Consider the following 17,310-nt stretch of genomic DNA (forward strand, 5'->3'; position numbering starts at 1 on the left):
GTCTTAGCGGGGAGGTGTCGGTGGCGGCGGCGGACGACGCGCTCGTGCCCGTCGACGCGCACCACCCGCCGCTCGCGGCCAGCGTGTGCCCCGCGCCGCCCGCGTCTTCGCCCGCCGCCGCCCGCCGGTGCGCAGTATTAGACCGCAGTGGAATTTTTATAAAGCCGATTATCAGTCGTTATATACAATGTTAATTTCTGTTGACTGGAGTACCTACACTGTATGAGACACATGACTTGGATGAGATTTTAGATTTCTTTTATGACAAACTTAGTCATACTTTGGACCTGTGTGTACCCAGGAAGGCGTCTATCCGGGGAAACTCGCGTTACGTTTATCCCGAATGGTACTGTAACGTAGTTAGAAACTTTTTCATTTGTAAGGTTTTATTCGTGAGATATTTTTGATACTGACCGGGCAATCATTTCAAATGTATTCGATTTGTTCGATAGAATAAGTTTTTATATTGAAGTATGTCACTTCACCCCCGAATCAGAAAATAAACCAAAGTTAAAGTTCCTTTTAATGTTTTAATTGAATATCCTGAAGATCCCCGGTCCCTAGCGCACCACGCGCTACAGTACACAGGGGAAATAATTCGAGATATTCAAATTAAAGCATATTTACACAAACAATTTAAAGAATCAAAACTTGATTGCGATTATAAAGAATACGCTAAGATTAGGGCACAAATTAAAAAATCAATAGAAATAGCATACAGAGATCACAAACATAAAATTCAAAATCAATTCACGAAAGACCCAAAAGCGTTCTGGCAATATATTAGGTCCAAAAAAGGCAGAGTTAATCGCCAAAATATAATGAAAAATGGTGAAGATTTAACAGATGACCAGTGTGCTGGAGAATTTGCCGACTTTTTTAAGTCGGTATATAACCAGGTACCACCGACACTAGATGCACAGGCGGCGGGCGGCGGAAGCCGGTGTTACCAGTGCACGGGTACATTTAAACAACTTAACCCTTTATGATGTTCAAATAGCGCTGCAGAATCTCAAGCCAAAACGCTCATCTGGTCCGGACGGTATACCACCTTTTCTGTTCAGGGACTGTGCCAGGGTTTTAGCGGGTCCCCTGCATTACATTTACAATACCTGTTTACAACAGTCCACATTCCCAGAACGATGGAAGATCTCACGCGTCGTTCCAGTACCTAAGGGTAAGTCAGGTCCAGATGTCAGCGGTTACAGACCAGTGGCAGTGTTGTCGACACCGGCTAAAGTTTTTGAGTCCGCCATTCAAAGTTCTATACAGGGGCAGGTCCAAGCACAACTATCGGACGCTCAGAATGGCTTTCTGCCGGGGCGCAGCACTTGCACTAACCTGCTTAACTTCATGGCGCAGGTTATACCGGCAGCCGACGCGGGGGTCCAGGTAGATGCGGCGTATTTTGATTTCAAAAAGGCTTTCGACACCGTGGACAATGATGTTTTATTGAGGAAACTGGCTGATATTGGCTGTACACCACATCTATTGCAGTTCTTTGTCAGCTACATGAAAGACCGTCAACAGTATGTTGACTATAATGGGTTTGAGTCGGAGCCATACTACACACGGTCTGGAGTAAGCCAAGGCAGCAACTTGGGGCCTCTTGAATTTATCATCATGATAAACAGCTTGCCGGAAGTAGTCAGACATGCTACATGTTTATTGTTCGCGGATGACCTCAAGTTGCTGCTCGAGGTAAGGGACGAGTCGGACTGTACGCGACTCCAAGATGACATTGACAGAGTGGTGAAGTGGAGTCATGACAATAAACTATATTTCAATGTATCCAAATGCTCGGTAATATCCTTTAGGCGTTCGCGAAGCCCTGTCTGCTATGAGTACAAAGCAGAGGCAACACCCATGACACGAGTGACACAGGTGCGGGATCTAGGGGTTCATCTCACTCCAGAGCTCACGTTTCGCGAGCATATTATTAATATATGTAAGAAGGCGTACAGAAACCTAGGCTTTGTACTTAGGCAGTCTCAGGGCTTTACGAATATAACAACAGTAAGGGTATTATACGACGCACTAGTTAGGAGTCACTTGGAGTATGGTGGTGTCATATGGGCTCCACACGAAGCCAAGTACCCTGTCATGCTGGAGCGCGTGCAGAACAAGTTCACGCGCCACTTGTACTGGAGGCTGTACGGGGTGTATCCGCTGTACCCGCTTATGTACCCCAAATTGTTCGTGCTGGGTATGGTCGGGTACAACCAGTTAAAGGTGCGGCGAGAATTTGCCCTCCGTGGCAAGGAGCACAATCCCGGCGTACTACGGTGCTTGTGTCTCTGTGTGCCGGACCGCTACGTGGAGAGACGACGGCGCCCGCCACTGCTGTCAGTGCCGACTGCCAGGACTAACCTACTGGCCAAAACGCCTCTCACGCGAGCGATCCGTATTATTAACCAAATCCAGAACAATATAGACATTTTCTCGTGTCAGTTCAGTGAACTCGCGAGGATGATTTTGTTTATATTATGTTATAATCTAGATTAGGATTATAGGACATACTTTTGTTTTTATTGTTTTATTTTATTGTATTGTTATATTCTATTTTATTTTAAATTTATTTTGTGTAAATATCTTGTGTTTTTAACTACCCGAATGCCAAAAAGGGTTATGTTTTTTTAAACGGTTTTATTTAGCTCACCCCGTTTGTTTTATTATTTATTCATTCTTGGGTCAAATTTAGAAATTGAAATTTCAGTGCCTTCCTGTTGTCAGATTGATCTGAAATTTGGTACACACCTTTAATTCCGATGACAATACAATATAGTAATATCAATAACATTGTAAATCCAAGATGGCCGCCAGTACAAAATGGCGGATTACATATTTTTCCACAACCCCCTCAATATGGGTATCAAATGAAAGGGCTACTCAAATAGAATACTGTCAGCAACCCCAACGGGCCCAACAGGGCCAAGGCCTGCCTGGGCTGCGGGATTGTCCTAAAGAGTTACCGTGGTCGTGGTACATAAAAGGCCTACGACGAAAAAGAACGGTTTTTAGTCAGTAAGAGTCTGGCACTCCCTCACCGCTGCTGACCCATGTATAGAATGAAGAATATTCGGTAGGCATTTTCATTAAATACTAAAAACTATATAATAAAAAATCGGTAAAAAAACTTTTAAGTTAAACGGTTTTATATCTTATGTGCACTGAAAAAAAAAAAATAAAAAAAAAACGTGGGGCCCTCTGAAATCCTACTTATGGCAAAGCATATCTTTATACTTTGGTAGATCGTGAGCTCGGCGTTCGCTGATGAAGCCGCTACGGCTGATTATTGATTGTGAAAATCTTCAGTTATGATTATAGTAAGTCGATGCAATCCACACCTATTATACCTCTAGCTAGAAGAAAGTATTACAGCAATAGTTACGGAATTGGCCCCACGTTTTTATTTTAGTCTAATATGACCGGGACCACCTACGTAGGTTTATAGGTAAGTAACTGTTTTTTATTTTTTATTTTTCAGTGCACATAAGATATAAAACCGTTTAACTTAAAAGTTTTTTTACCGATTTTTTTCATTTTATTTTGTAAGTAGTGTGCCTCGCTAACGATGGTACCTATCTGTAATGTTAGTGGTAAGGTTGAGAAATAAATAAATAAATAAACATTAATGCTGCGGAATAATTTGCTACCATGGTGATATTATTTTGGCTTATCTATCAAACGCCAGGATGTTGAAAATTTTTATCATAAACACCAACATTATTCTATTGAAGATACAAATTTTGGCAGTTCATACTTGAATGTAGCCGTTATTACACGGTTTTAAAAACTTGAACATGCAAAAACTTTCTCTGACTCATCTTCTTATCATAGGAGCATTTTTGATAGTTGCAGTGCAGTCCAGAATATGCACTAAAATATCTACGTAAGTTGCTTTAATTTTGTTTGAACATTTTATATTTGCGTATAGTTAGAACCTCACTATAAAAATAAATTTATATTAGCTACCGTTTCAATTATATGTGTAGTTATTAATAAGTAGGTATATACAAATACAAAAATGATTCATGTTCATTATTTTTTATTCTGTATTTTCAGTAAAACCTCATTAATCGTCGAAGGACACAACAATCCAGGAGATGTAGGCTCCACTTCAAAACCATCACATAAACAAAAGATCAGGCATGCTAAGGTATTCTAATATGTCCAGTGAATTCTAGTCTAGTGACTCTTATTTTTTTTTTGTAACCTAACAGTCTAACGTCGTCGTCAACATGCGCAAGCTACTTGCACCGTGCAGATGCACCCTAAACGACCTGTATTTGGTGTAATTGATAGATAGTTACCTACTTGTAATAAAATTAAACTGTCTATGTCTTTCAGAGAACCCACATGATCACTTATCATTGTAGCGAAGAAGATTACACGGAAATCAGGTACGTAAAGTGACGTTTTGAAAGTGTATTTTCAAGCCGCCGTGAAAACAGGACAATTAATTTGGCTCTGTTCTGCATTTATTATTGGTTTGTTTTTTATGTAAGTACAATTTTTTTATTTTCAGTGAAGCAGAAAGCAAACATATATACTGTGAAGGCTGTAAATATTGTTCCGAAGATGGAACTTGTTTTTGTAACTACGACGAGATATTGATAAATAACACCTGTGTAAATTTTTGTGAGATATGCAATCAAAATGGACGTTGTGTGGGTCCATTGGGATGCGAATGTAAGTCTGGATCTTTTTATTTCCGCGAAGCATGTCCACCTTCAGATGCAATTAATTCTCCAACGGCAAGTATACATACAAAGTCATACAGTACCGTGTCAGATAATGTTGAATCCAGTACAATGGGAGCTGAGAAGAGTAAAGTTAATGTTAACGATCGTTTAAACAACACGAGTAACTCAACAGAATCTTTGACATCTAATGTACCTTTGAATTTGACGGAATCACGAGGTTATGATGAAGCAACGAAAAGGAGTTTGAATGTTACAACACTTGAGTCTGACCAGCCTCATCATGTAGTAAAGCCTATTTCAACAGACAGTGTTGTCAGTAACAAAAACAACTCTAATGGATTGGAACAGGCACCAGTTGTATCAAGGTGAGAACAAATAATGTTAAAGCCAAAACTAAGCATGTGTTGCAGTGAAATTGTTAATGAACTTCATTCATATAAAAAAACGTAGTTGACACTTAATATACTTAATGGTAAAATTATTAAAGTCTGCAATACTGTCGGGTACAATAAAATATGTGTTTTCTATTTTTATAAGCTTAAAAATATCCTAACGACTAAAATTAAATATACTTAGGAAATAACTAAATATCTATAAGAGGATCAATTTTTCGACGCCCTTTATTAGTTTTAAGTTTTCTTTTTGTTAAGTAAATATAGATTTAGTTTATTTTAAAATATAATATCTATAATGATGTTCTTATTTTCAGGGTGCAGCAAAATGGGATGTCTATTATTATTTCAATAATACTAGGTAATTATAAGTGTGGGAATCAAAATACTTTGTTGGGCGGTTGTTCAACAGGTAATTAACTTCTCGTGAAACCATAAAAAGTTAGTAAGTATCCTAGGCATGGATAGGACAGTCGCGACCTGGAGACGGTTCTATAGCGATCCTGGCACATCACTATAATTAGGTTTTTCGGATGTTAACTTCATACAAATTGGGATTCATGTCATGTTTTTGATCCTTAAAGATTTTTTATTATCAATTCTGCCAATAAGTGGGACTATCCGAGTCGTAAATCATGTAAACGTGGATCCAGACGTTGCGAAACTTGCGCTACGAACAGCGCGCAATCCATGCCTCGGCTTGATGCGTGTGTGTTAAAAAATATACCAACGTCTGCTCGGGTCGAACCATCACGATAGATGGCGCGTGCCTTAGCTACGTCTGGATTCACCTTAACTGTAATGAGGATGGATAACTATTTGACAGACATTTGTATTAACTTTTTTATTCCTCTTCTCAAGAAACTAAATAAATGTAGTATAGTAAGTTCAACTCAGTCTTGCGCGCGGCCTTATGTGTGGGTAACCCTTGTACATACACAGTGACTTTGTGTGCGTGACAAGAGGTACAGTCGGGTACAAATACAGTTATTTAGGGGTTACGGCTGTTTAAAGAAAAACAGTTATTACGTAATTTAATGTTTATTTATTTATAATGATTCTGAATCGCTACTTGAAAAATCAAATGATGAATTTTCGGATTCGCTACTCTCACCGAGGTAAATTATAAATTTTGACTCCATGTCAAAATGTCTATAGTATTTTTCTTTTTTCTTTTGTACATGTCGACAAGTATTACCCAACATCCCTTCATCAATATGACTTAAACGTTCATTTATGAGTTTCATTATTTCCGTCTTATTTTGGTCGAGATTATGCGAAGCAATATTATTTTTTAAAATTCCCCACACATTTTGTTTACATTATTACACTAGATTATACGTCTTTTTACATTCTTAGTCCACACATTTATTTATTGTCCGCGTACCCCGAGATCTAGAAAATATGTAAGGAGTATTTAATTCATCTTAGATATTTCACCTCATTTGTTTCTTAGATACTGTCAACGTCAATTTGAAAAAACTTATGAGAAAATAATGAAAAACTGTAAAATGTAATAATAAAAAGCTTTGAATGTTGTTTCATTTTTTGAAACGCTACCTGACTCCTTAAACATTTTCTCCGTGAAGAACTAGACATTTTCGTAAACGACTGTACCCATAACAAAAAGCGATAAGAACACGTCATGCTCGGACGACGTCACTGTCACACGAATGAAAGTTGTATATTTACAAGCCGACGCACACATAGGGCCGCGCGCAAATCTGAGTTGAACTATCTATATTAGTTTTAAAGCATGTGTGTATCTACGAACATGAATATCCAGGAGACTCTGATGAATGTAAAATTGGAGTGTATATATGTATTTATAAGAATATACTTAGCTGTATGGATTTATGACGTATTTTTTCAATAAACGTTGCTATAACCAATATTAGATCATTATTTAAATTGACCTGTGGATCCTAACCTTACACCTATTGTGAACTGACTTTTCCACAAACTTGATAGAAGATAGTCTACTGTAAAGATACTTAGCCTGCGGGCACACTGCATATTATGCAGTCGGCGCATGGTAGGTTTTTTTAATGGTGAATTCAATCAAGTTTTTAGTCGGTCTGATACCGAAAAATTACCTAATCCTAGTTACTTGTGCACTTCCATTCTGATTTATGAGCAAAAATTAACTATTGGCCGAGCAAAAATTTACTAAATCCTTTTAGTTTGCGCGCGCTCTTAGTGTTATAAAGCAAAACAATATTTATTTAGATTTGGGAGAAATAAGCTTTATATTAACATGTCCAACTGGTATAATAGCCCGGTCAAAATAGACATAAAAGTAGTGGTCAAATAACAAAAAATCCCACAGAGCTGATTTTTGGTGGAGAGCTAGATTTGATCATTATAAATAAAATACTAAAAGTCCCCATCGATCCCATGTGTGCGTCAAAAGCTATTCGAGGTCAAATGTCAAAATTTTTGTTTTTTTTTGTGTTTTTTTCGAAAACGGTAAGTTTTATCAAAAAAATACATCTGACCAAAATTGTAGATTATAAAATTTTCTACAAAAACGGCATAAACAGTTTTCTCCTAAATGTTACCATTCCTGAGATATCGCGCTTCAAAGAGTCACACTACACATGATATGCACATATGAGCCACGTATATACGAGGGCTGCCTTTTAAGTTGTGTCGTTTGAAATAAGTGTAGACAATCTAATAGGTTAATAACATTTATTGTTTATCAAAGAATTCTCCGCGATATTTAATGCACTTTTGCATGCACTTAAACCAGTTCTTGAAACATTTATTCCATTCTGAAGTGGGGGTAGTCAAAATGGCCGATTTGTGTGAGTCAAGAGCTTTTTCAGGTGTGCTGAAACGTTAACCACGAAGACTTTGCTTAATTTTGGGGAATGTAAAATAATCGTTATGCCCACGGGTCTATGTCACGGTATGTTACATGTTGGTCTGCGAGAATTAACTGCCGCTTAGCCTCGATATTATCTTGGATCATGGCGGGTTATGAACTACCTTCACGTGGCTTGTCACTGAAGCTAGAGTGCCCACGTTGAAATTCTAAATCAAAATCAAAATCCTTTTATTTCAAAAAGGCCTTTGCAGCCTCCTATGAAAGAAAAAGTTGGTCTCATGGAGAAGAGCCGGCAAGAAACTCCATAGACACTCTTTTAAAAAGTAATATTTTTACAAACAGTCTATTACTTAACAATAGTAAGCTGACAAAATTATACAATGCAACTGAAAGTTAAACTGTAAACTCCTAACTCCTAACTTTATCTCTGTTTTATACATGATGTTGTAAATAGGGCACGCCACCATAGTGGCCGTAAGTCCCCCCTTTGAGGAGTGGCTCAGAAGGAGTCATGGCGGCTCACCGGATACATTTGTTTCGGAAGGTATCTGTATCGAATCGGTCGTGAGGAGGCGCCCGGGTGTCACCACTGTGCGGACAGCCCCAAGGGCACGATGGACCACACAATCCAGGTGTGCCCTGTGTGGGAAGAGCACCTTCGGGTCCTCGCCGTGGCTTTAGGCGGCGGCGACCTCTCGCGTCCGAGAAGGAGGAGGCGGAACGACAAAGAGTTCGCACCTCTCATCCCGGCCACCGCGCTGGACCTGGCAGACACCAAGGGCTCCGGGTGTTGCAAGACGACTCCCGGCCACCGTAGGCGTGGGTCTCTGTGCGGTGAGTTCGGGTGGCTCATCGCTCATGTCTAGTTAATAGACAAAAAACCCCTGTCGGCGGCGCGTTGTTCTACGCGCTCCTCAAAGACATGTCAGCAGCCCCAGCGGGGCCTAGCAGGGCAAAGGCCTGTCGGGGCTGCGGGATTGTTCGAAAGAATTACCGCGGCCCTGGTACATAAAAGGCTTACGACGGAACACGACGGTTTTTAGTCAATAAGAGTCTGACACTCAAAGCCCTCGTATATACATTGCTTATATGTGCATATCATGTGTAGTGTGACTCTTTGAATCGCGATATCTCAGGAATGGTAACATTTAGGAGAAAACTGTTGATGCCATTTTTGTAGAAAATTTTAAGATCTACAACTTTAGTCTGATGTTCTTTTTTGATAAAACTTACCGTTTTCGAAAAAAAGTCAAAAAACCAAAAATTTTGACATTTAACCTCGAATAACTTTTGACGCACACATGGGATTGATGGGGACTTTTAGTATTTTATTTATAACTACTTATCCCGTAGGTGCATTCTTTCACGTGACAGTATAATTAGGATTAGCACTTAGCAGTCGCATAGATTCATTGATCAAGGTTGTGTTGTGGATGTGACCATTTATCTAAACAAAAGAAGTAAAGTTTGTGACGTTGTGAATATCTCTGGATCTAGTCAGCCAATTTGGAAAATTATTACGTATGGTGCGTAAGTAATTTTCACAGGAAACAGTTATAATCTATGTCTATATGCTTTGAGTCTGACAAAGCTGTCATTTGTACATTTTCTGCAGCTGCTGCGACTAATTAGAAGCCAGAAAGTCTGTCAGTTTCACCATGGATATCGTCTTGTGTAGTGAGACTGGATTGAAGATAGGTAGATAGGTAGTCGCTCCAAGCAAAATATTGGTACTCAAACAGATTCGGTGACTGGAAGGCAACACCAACATAGTTGGGGAATAGCTGGATGGATGATAAAATGAGTCATCATCATCAGCAGGCGCATAGGGTAGGATAGTTTCACTACTGGGGAGAAACACTTGTATGACGGGGATTTTCTGTGCACTTACTCACTATGGTAAGGCTGACCCCACATTAGGCGTGCGCGATCCTCGGGCGTGTGAGTAGCGCGGGCGTCGCGAGCGTGCTGCGTAAACGTCGCGTTTTGCTGCCCTGCGGCATGTGTGAAGAATGCAAGCGACGCGCTCGCGGCGAGCACGCGGCGCTCGAGTTGCGTTCTTACCCCTTCGCCCGCTATCCCCGCCGCCCGCTAAACGCCTTAGCAGTTAAACGTCAAGGAGAGCAGCGCGTGCGCGACGCGAGCGCGCTGCAAATGCCGCAGGGCAGCAAAACGCGACGCTCACGCAACGCGCTCGCGACGCACGCGCGGCGCCCGCGCTACTCACACGCCCGAGGATCGCGCACGCCTAATGTGGTGGCCTAAGCCGGGACTCCACCGAAATGTTTGCATTAGTTCACGAATAGGCAAAATGTACGTATCTGTGAGAGTCCACTTCATGTGTTCGTACTTGAAACCTGCAGTTTTGCCAAGATTTTCAAAATGTACGCTCGCAATTTGTCATTTCTTGGTGGAATCCCAGCAAATCAAAAGAAACAGAAGTGTTGTATACTGTGCGTCACTACCGCACACCGGGAAAATTTCGCTCTTGCGGAGGACGTTTAGGGGAGATGTTCCTAAAACGGGTACCCCTCCTAAAACGGGTAGGCCTTGCCATTCGAATATTATAGATCTTAGTGAGAACCTGTGAGTGTAGAGTGGCACACTACCCCCCTGCCGATCACAGTCAGTCGGCTCGCGCACCTGGAGCGAGCGTGTTCGAGGTAAGACGTAAAAAAAGTTTTCTGCTGAACTTATTAAAAAAATCGAATTATGCTAGTGCTAACTACTCAAATATGGTGTAAGATATGGTTTTCGTAGTTTTGTATTATCATTTTGCATGTTATATGCTTATTAATTGTGAATAATTAGTGGTCTCCTTGTTTACTATTTTATGGTTAAGGTAGTTGAAATTTAAAACGTGCTTTTGGGCAAAACGGGTAGGGGCATAACGGGTGACTATCCGATTTGCCCTGGAATAATTTATGATATGTATTAAGCTGACCAGTGCCAATATTTATCTGACTCAAATGTAAAAAATACCTAATTTGTTTTTTTTTTTTTTGTTTTTTTAATTGGGTGAATAAATATAAAAGAAAAACTTTAAATGCTTCGTGGGATGTGGAAGTTATGAAACTGGACCGCAACCTCTTGACGAAGCTATAAGTCCACCTCATACTCCAACACCAGTAGGCCAGTATATTGAAGAACTTTCAACACCATGCAAGACTATAACGGCAGAAACACAAATTCTTAAGGGTTTTTGTAACACCATGCAAGACTCCATCACAAACTACAATCCTTCTTCAACCTGAGGATCATCATGTAACACCAATAAAATAAGGGGCACTTCCTCAATTGATCCCACTGAAAGCTAATCAAAGACAAAGAAAGCCACAGAGAGCTGAAGAAGAACAGGAACAGCGTGAAAAAGAAATTTAAATATTTTTTCTTTGATTTTTAACAAAATTATCTGTTGGTAGCATTATAATTTCAAATGTAACATTTAATGACGTAAAAGAGTAATCTAGACTGATCAAAATAAGAGAACTGTTTAACATATTTAAGGAGACTAATTAACAATAAAGATTTCCTGGATAATAGGAGGCTAAGATATTTTTTTAAATGTTTTTAAATTCATTTATCACATATATTCATTCTTTACCTGCTTTGCCCAAAGGCGTTACCCGTTTTAGGACCCCCACTAGGGCAAAGCGGGTATTTCGAAGGGGTTTAGTTTTTTTGATTTTTTTCAGAATATTGAAGAAGATTACTAAGACTGTCTTATGTTTTCCAAAGTTTATTATATAAACAACCTTATGAGTACAAATACAATTCGCATGTAATGTTCTTGGTTATTTTATTTAACATCTTTCGTTAGCTTACCCGTTTTGGGAACATCTCCCCTATATACCATATTTTGTGTCACACAGGACGACAGTAAGTATCCACCGAAACACTTTCAAAGATCTGATGAACGAACAAATCAGACCTGACTTGGTCACCTGGAGCCAATCAGAGCTCTATGAAGCGATCATATGCTTTGGCTCCTACTGTTATTGTGGTTTCTGAAAATTTATTCACCTCATTCAACGATGAATGTAATTCTGATGGTACTATTAAGAACACTTACTTAGCGCAGAAGCTGACGTTGGCAGGTCGACTCTTTTGACTTCTCGAATAGGATACCATTGGTTTTTGTGCAATGCACACCTGCAATGCATGCTGGATTAGGATAGGATACAGGTGGATAGGATTTGTAACAGAAAACAATTCTGTCTTTGTGATTGAATGACATCAAACGTAGTTTTATATAAAAGGTGTTTTTTTAGACTTGGCTCGGGTCTTACTGAGACTGTTCGTAATCGTGACCAGTGTATTTGCGATCAGAAGTTGAAAGTAAGCATGTCTCTGGTATGCGACGCGCAATTTGTGCGTTTTCAGACGCATAAAGCATTTTACGTGTGTATGGTATTAAATCGAGAAAGCTCCCATTTCTTATCTGCACTTTGTATCTGGGCTTGTTCTTAAAGCTACAGAATCCTACATTACCTACCTACCTCACGCTTAGCACACGCTCACGCAGATCCTCCTTTCTTCTAGGATTAAGTTTACATATTTTGCATCAGAAAAAATAATTAAGGTCTACTTAATACTACTCACTCAAAGTAATTTGTTTTCACATTAGTGGAAGATAAGCTAAACTATGTTTATGAAAAAATCCTGATATGAACTCCATCTGTAACTTTAAATGATAATTAATTGTTCCACTAAAGTCATCATTTTTGACATAATGTTCAAAAAATAATTTAGATGGCACCGTTTTAAATTTGGCTGAGAACTATTCATTTTCCTTTCATCAAGGTAATAATTATAATTTTATTTTGTGTGTCTCCTTTGACAAATTTGATGTATTTTATTTAACACAGATTACCACAGATGGAGCTACTTTAACCTTGGCTAAACAAAATTTTCATATTTTTTTTTCTTCCGAAGTTACTTATGAAGGTGTGATTTTCTGTGTAAAGGTTAATAATAGGCCGATTAACTAATATAAGTACAACATTCAAATGTACAGTTTTGACAAAAAGACTGCGTGTCGTAATATTTTACATCTTGAATTCACAAAATTAATCATATCTTTTGATAGAGTCAATCGAATTCGATGAAACAAAAACTAAGTAATACCCCAAGTTACGTAGAATTTTTGTATATAAGCATTGTCTGCATTGAATTCGTAGATTTTACGTGAATCCCGAACAAACAAACAGATAAACAGACAAACAGACAAACAGACAAACAGACAAACAGACAAACAGACAAAAATGACAAAAATGATGGAAATGGGTTCTGTTAGTTATCCTTTAACATGCTGGCTATTTTTTTTGTCAATTTCTTCAATGTACAAAAATTACTTTTCTACAGATTTATTATATGTATAGAGTATAGATGATCAAATCTAGCTCTCCACCAAAAATCAGCTTTGAGGGAATTTTGGTTATTTCAAATGTCTATTTTGACCGGGCTATAAGGGATTAGGAGTAATAAATTAAAATCGACTCTTGCCTGTATACAGACGAAATTTAGTAGGAGTTCCCAACATAATAGAATATATCTTTGGCATTTGCAATTCAATGACTGTTACTGTTACAGCCTTTTTATCGTCCCACTGCTAAGCACAGGCCTCCTCTCACACGGACAAGGATTAATTAAATTATGAAAAAATCCTATTTAATGAATTTTATTCTGTCACAATGTATAATATCTTAAAATAATGAATATAATGAAAAGGAGAGATTACCTATTTTGTTTATTTGTTTGAGCCCTAGAGTTCCAAAACTACTGAACGGATTTGAAAAATTCTTTCACTGTAACGTGGGCATTTAGTCCGGGTATGGGAAAAAGTTTCCACGGGTCGCAGGAGAAAACGTGGGAAAATAGCTGGTACTTATATACTTATTCGTATAACACAAAATTATATAAAAAAGAGGAAATATTTTTTGTTTGCTTTTTTCCCAAAGGCCCTGAAAATACTGAAGCAATTAAAAAAAACTATCCTGAAGTAACACATCAGAGTTCCTACGGGACGGGGGTGAAACTGCGGGAAACAGCTGTTAAAAAAATAATTAATTAGGTAAAAAACAAAAAACATTTTTTTTTTGCCTGAAATGCAAATAATATAATATTTATTTTTTAAGTAGACACGACAAAATATAATGTATTTATAGTACTTACTGGTAACACTGCAAGTTATCAGATGCGAACGTTATTTAACGGATGTCTGATTAATCATAGTAATTCCCCTTGATGAGTGGTTTTTATATTTTTTGGTGTGTATTAATAGTTCGCGATTACTCGGCCAGTAGCAAACCGATTTTTTTGTTTGTAAAATGAAATTTAATTATGTGTTACGTTTGTTGTTAATTTTAGTGTTCGCATTAACTGGAATACACTCCCAAATGTGTATTACATTAAAATTGTAAGTGTAACTTTCAGAATTCGCTCATTCAGTGTACCTAAATAATTATTGGCAAGTATATGCAGATAAAAAACACAGGACTTTAGATTGGATAAAGCCAATTAATTTAGATATTAACTAGCGACACGCTCCGGCTTCGCACGGAATAACAGTATTTCCCCATGTATGTAATTATTATTTAATATATGTTATTATACATATAAACCTTCCTCTTTATTCACTCTATCTAATAAAAAAACCGCATGAAAATCGGTTGCGTAGTTTTCAAGATTTAAGCGTACAGAGGGATATAGGGACAGAAATAGCGACTTTGTTTTATACTATGTAGTGATAGTGATATTTTTGCCGGACCGTGCACCAGGCTTGACAAATTATTAGTTTATTAGATTATCGATCTCGATGTGCTGAATAGTTCTTGTAAACCAATTAAAGGAAATAAATATGATTTGTTTATTACATGCCTTTTTCAGTACAACAAGATTAGTCCCGGAGACGTTTCTTACTTACGAACTTAACGACGAGTTTGTTTTGATTACGAAGAAAACGTATGCAACGGTAAATATTTTATTTTTAACTTAAAATTAACCTAGGTATAAAATTAAAAACAAAATTCATTTATTTCTGACACAATCATTTTTTTTAGAAATACGACATTACGGAACACAAAATTTGCTGTGACGGATACAAAAAAGAAGACGGCGAGGAACCTAGGTAACTGTAATATTAAAATTATAACCCTTTTTATCAGAATATGTATAGACCGCAGAAAGTACATTGTTTAAGACACATTTTGGTTTAAAATGTGTCATCAGTTCGAAACTAAATCACACAGACTATCCAGAACACACACTGAATAGTTGTTTCGCGTGGTTATAAAAGCGTCTTCTTGGAACAAATTCCCGCACCAGGCTGACTGTTAACTTTCATAATCGTTCAGTAGCTTTGTCGTGAAAGCTCGACAGATAAATAAATTTAGCTATTTTCCCAATTATAACATTTTGAAGTTTGTTTTTTCTTTATCTATGGCAAAACATATATGCTTCATCAAATTAAATATAAAAAAATCTTAGTACAACCCTTTGGTAGAACATAATAGAATTGAAATAATACATTTGTATTTTCATATTTTTTTAGCAATACAACATGCAAGCCTGAATGTCACTCAGATTGTAAGAATGGCTATTGCAAGCGCCCTGACGAGTGCGCGTGTAACGCTGGGTACACACTGCGAAATGACACCTGCACTCCGCACTGTGAGCACTGTGAGCACGGCACCTGTGTCGCTCCCAACATGTGCTGGTGCGATGCCGGGTACAGAATCGAGGACGGCATCTGTCAGCCCGTGTGCACCACTCCTTGTGTCCACGGCACCTGTGTATTCCCAGACACGTGCCAATGTCTTTCCGGGTACAGAAAAACTACAAAGATTAAATGTTACTGTTGCACTACTATGGTTTGTAAATCTAGTACAACCTGTAGCTGCGGATTGTATTTACACTTACGGAAAGAAGAAACTGAATCGAACGAATGCATTCCTGAATGTCAACGATCATGTGGAAATGGAACCTGTGTTAATCCGAACCAATGCGAATGCTTTCCAGGGTACTCAGTCCATAACTATACCCAGATGAATCTTTCAGACAAACCCGTGTGTGTGTTAACAGACGAAACAAGTACCACAAGGGCACCTACGAGGAGCCTTCCGTTGAGTACAACGACAACATACAAATTATTAACCGAATCAAACGGTACAACCTCTTCCACTACAGCATCTACAAAAAATATATATTTTACTAAGGTTCATAACTCTACAACTGTTGCCTATGATTTTGAAAGCAGAACAACGCCTGAAAGTAAATTATTAACAGATGTAAACTACCCGATGGCCATAAACGCTTCAACAATGATACATACCGACGTGACATTAACCAACAAGGCAGAATATGGATCTACTACCACCACCGTGTCATACTTTATAAGCGATGTGACCGTTACCGAAGGAGCAAAACTTAACATCACAAGCACTGAAAGAATAAATGCTGAGTCATGGTAAGTAAATAGCTCTATGCAATATCAGATATCTGCAATCATCTTTTTTGTATTAACGTACAAAGACGTCAGGTGGATTTGATATAAAACCTGCAGTCGACATGATAAAAATGGTTGTTCGTTTCCCAAGATGTAGGGTCCTTCACTTTCTTTTGCCAGTAGAACAAAATATCTGCGATATTTCGAATAGAAAATAATACATTATTATATGCTTTTTAAAACCCTTGAAACGTTATTCTTGCTCGCCTATTTTCAAAAAAACTGACTCTTAGATATATTTTTGCCTCCTAAAGTTATAAAAAAACTTATAAATAAAGAACTGTTTTGTTTATTTTTCAGGATGCAACAAAATGGAATATTCGTTTGGATATCAGTTGTGTTACTATTAGTTGGAATCATAATATTATTAGTTTGGCGACGGATACCAATGAGGATTATCGATAGATTCAGGGGAAGAAGTTATTATGTCTACAGATATCATAATGCGGACTTGTAAGCGTAGTATTAAGAAAACAATAATAATTATATTCATCATTATGTTATCACTCTTAAACGGAAAAAATGATCTCTCCTCTGGTTGATCCTAGATTATCACTCTATTCAATTTCAATTTTAAGTTTTAATAGTTTAATAAATCAAGTATAAAATTGCATGCTCTCTTTATATTTTACTAAAGCAGGAACTCGTCGGCCTATCTGGATAAAAAGAAGCCTGCCTCAGTAAAGGGCTATCCAACACTGAAATCGTTAGTAGTAATTAAATGAACTCAGCTTTATAATATACTAGCTTTTGGCCGCGACTCCGTTCGCGTGGAATAGTGACTTCCGGCGGATTTTTGGTTTTATTTTATTTTTTAGTTCCCGATCTGGCGTAATAGATGGCGCTGTATGTCCGGAATAAATTTTATTTTTT

At 38.0% G+C, this 17,310-nt stretch overlaps 2 protein-coding genes across 2 annotated transcripts; both read left to right on the forward strand.

The window, feature by feature from the left end:
* Positions 1–3,606: 3,606 nt before the first annotated feature.
* LOC124631197 lies at positions 3,607–6,990 on the forward strand. The gene is made up of 6 exons (XM_047165432.1): positions 3,607–3,892; positions 4,066–4,159; positions 4,351–4,403; positions 4,529–5,071; positions 5,416–5,977; positions 6,841–6,990. Exons 1-5 carry the CDS (start codon positions 3,804–3,806, stop codon positions 5,516–5,518), a joined length of 882 nt encoding a protein of 293 aa, XP_047021388.1. The 5' UTR covers positions 3,607–3,803; the 3' UTR covers positions 5,519–5,977; positions 6,841–6,990.
* A 7,150-nt stretch (positions 6,991–14,140) lies between these two features.
* Positions 14,141–17,048, forward strand: LOC124631179 (von Willebrand factor D and EGF domain-containing protein-like). Its single transcript, XM_047165407.1, has 5 exons — positions 14,141–14,349; positions 14,820–14,904; positions 14,993–15,060; positions 15,484–16,398; positions 16,738–17,048. Exons 1-5 carry the CDS (start codon positions 14,261–14,263, stop codon positions 16,892–16,894), a joined length of 1,314 nt encoding a protein of 437 aa, XP_047021363.1. The 5' UTR covers positions 14,141–14,260; the 3' UTR covers positions 16,895–17,048.
* Positions 17,049–17,310: the final 262 nt, after the last annotated feature.

The sequence above is a fragment of the Helicoverpa zea genome, chromosome 6 (assembly GCF_022581195.2).
Source record: "Helicoverpa zea isolate HzStark_Cry1AcR chromosome 6, ilHelZeax1.1, whole genome shotgun sequence".
NCBI lineage: Eukaryota > Metazoa > Arthropoda > Insecta > Lepidoptera > Noctuidae > Helicoverpa > Helicoverpa zea.

Excerpts from the sequence above, each read along its gene's own strand:
- LOC124631197 (XM_047165432.1), top strand. The coding sequence starts at position 3,804 with ATGCAAAAACTTTCTCTGACTCATCTTCTTATCATAGGAGCATTTTTG. Across the intron at positions 4,404-4,528 it reads GAAGATTACACGGAAATCAG|TGAAGCAGAAAGCAAACATA; the intron begins GTACGTAAAGTG and ends TTTTATTTTCAG. Across the intron at positions 5,072-5,415 it reads CAGGCACCAGTTGTATCAAG|GGTGCAGCAAAATGGGATGT; the intron begins GTGAGAACAAAT and ends TCTTATTTTCAG.
- LOC124631179 (XM_047165407.1), top strand. The coding sequence starts at position 14,261 with ATGAAATTTAATTATGTGTTACGTTTGTTGTTAATTTTAGTGTTCGCA. Across the intron at positions 15,061-15,483 it reads GAAGACGGCGAGGAACCTAG|CAATACAACATGCAAGCCTG; the intron begins GTAACTGTAATA and ends ATATTTTTTTAG. Across the intron at positions 16,399-16,737 it reads AGAATAAATGCTGAGTCATG|GATGCAACAAAATGGAATAT; the intron begins GTAAGTAAATAG and ends TTTATTTTTCAG.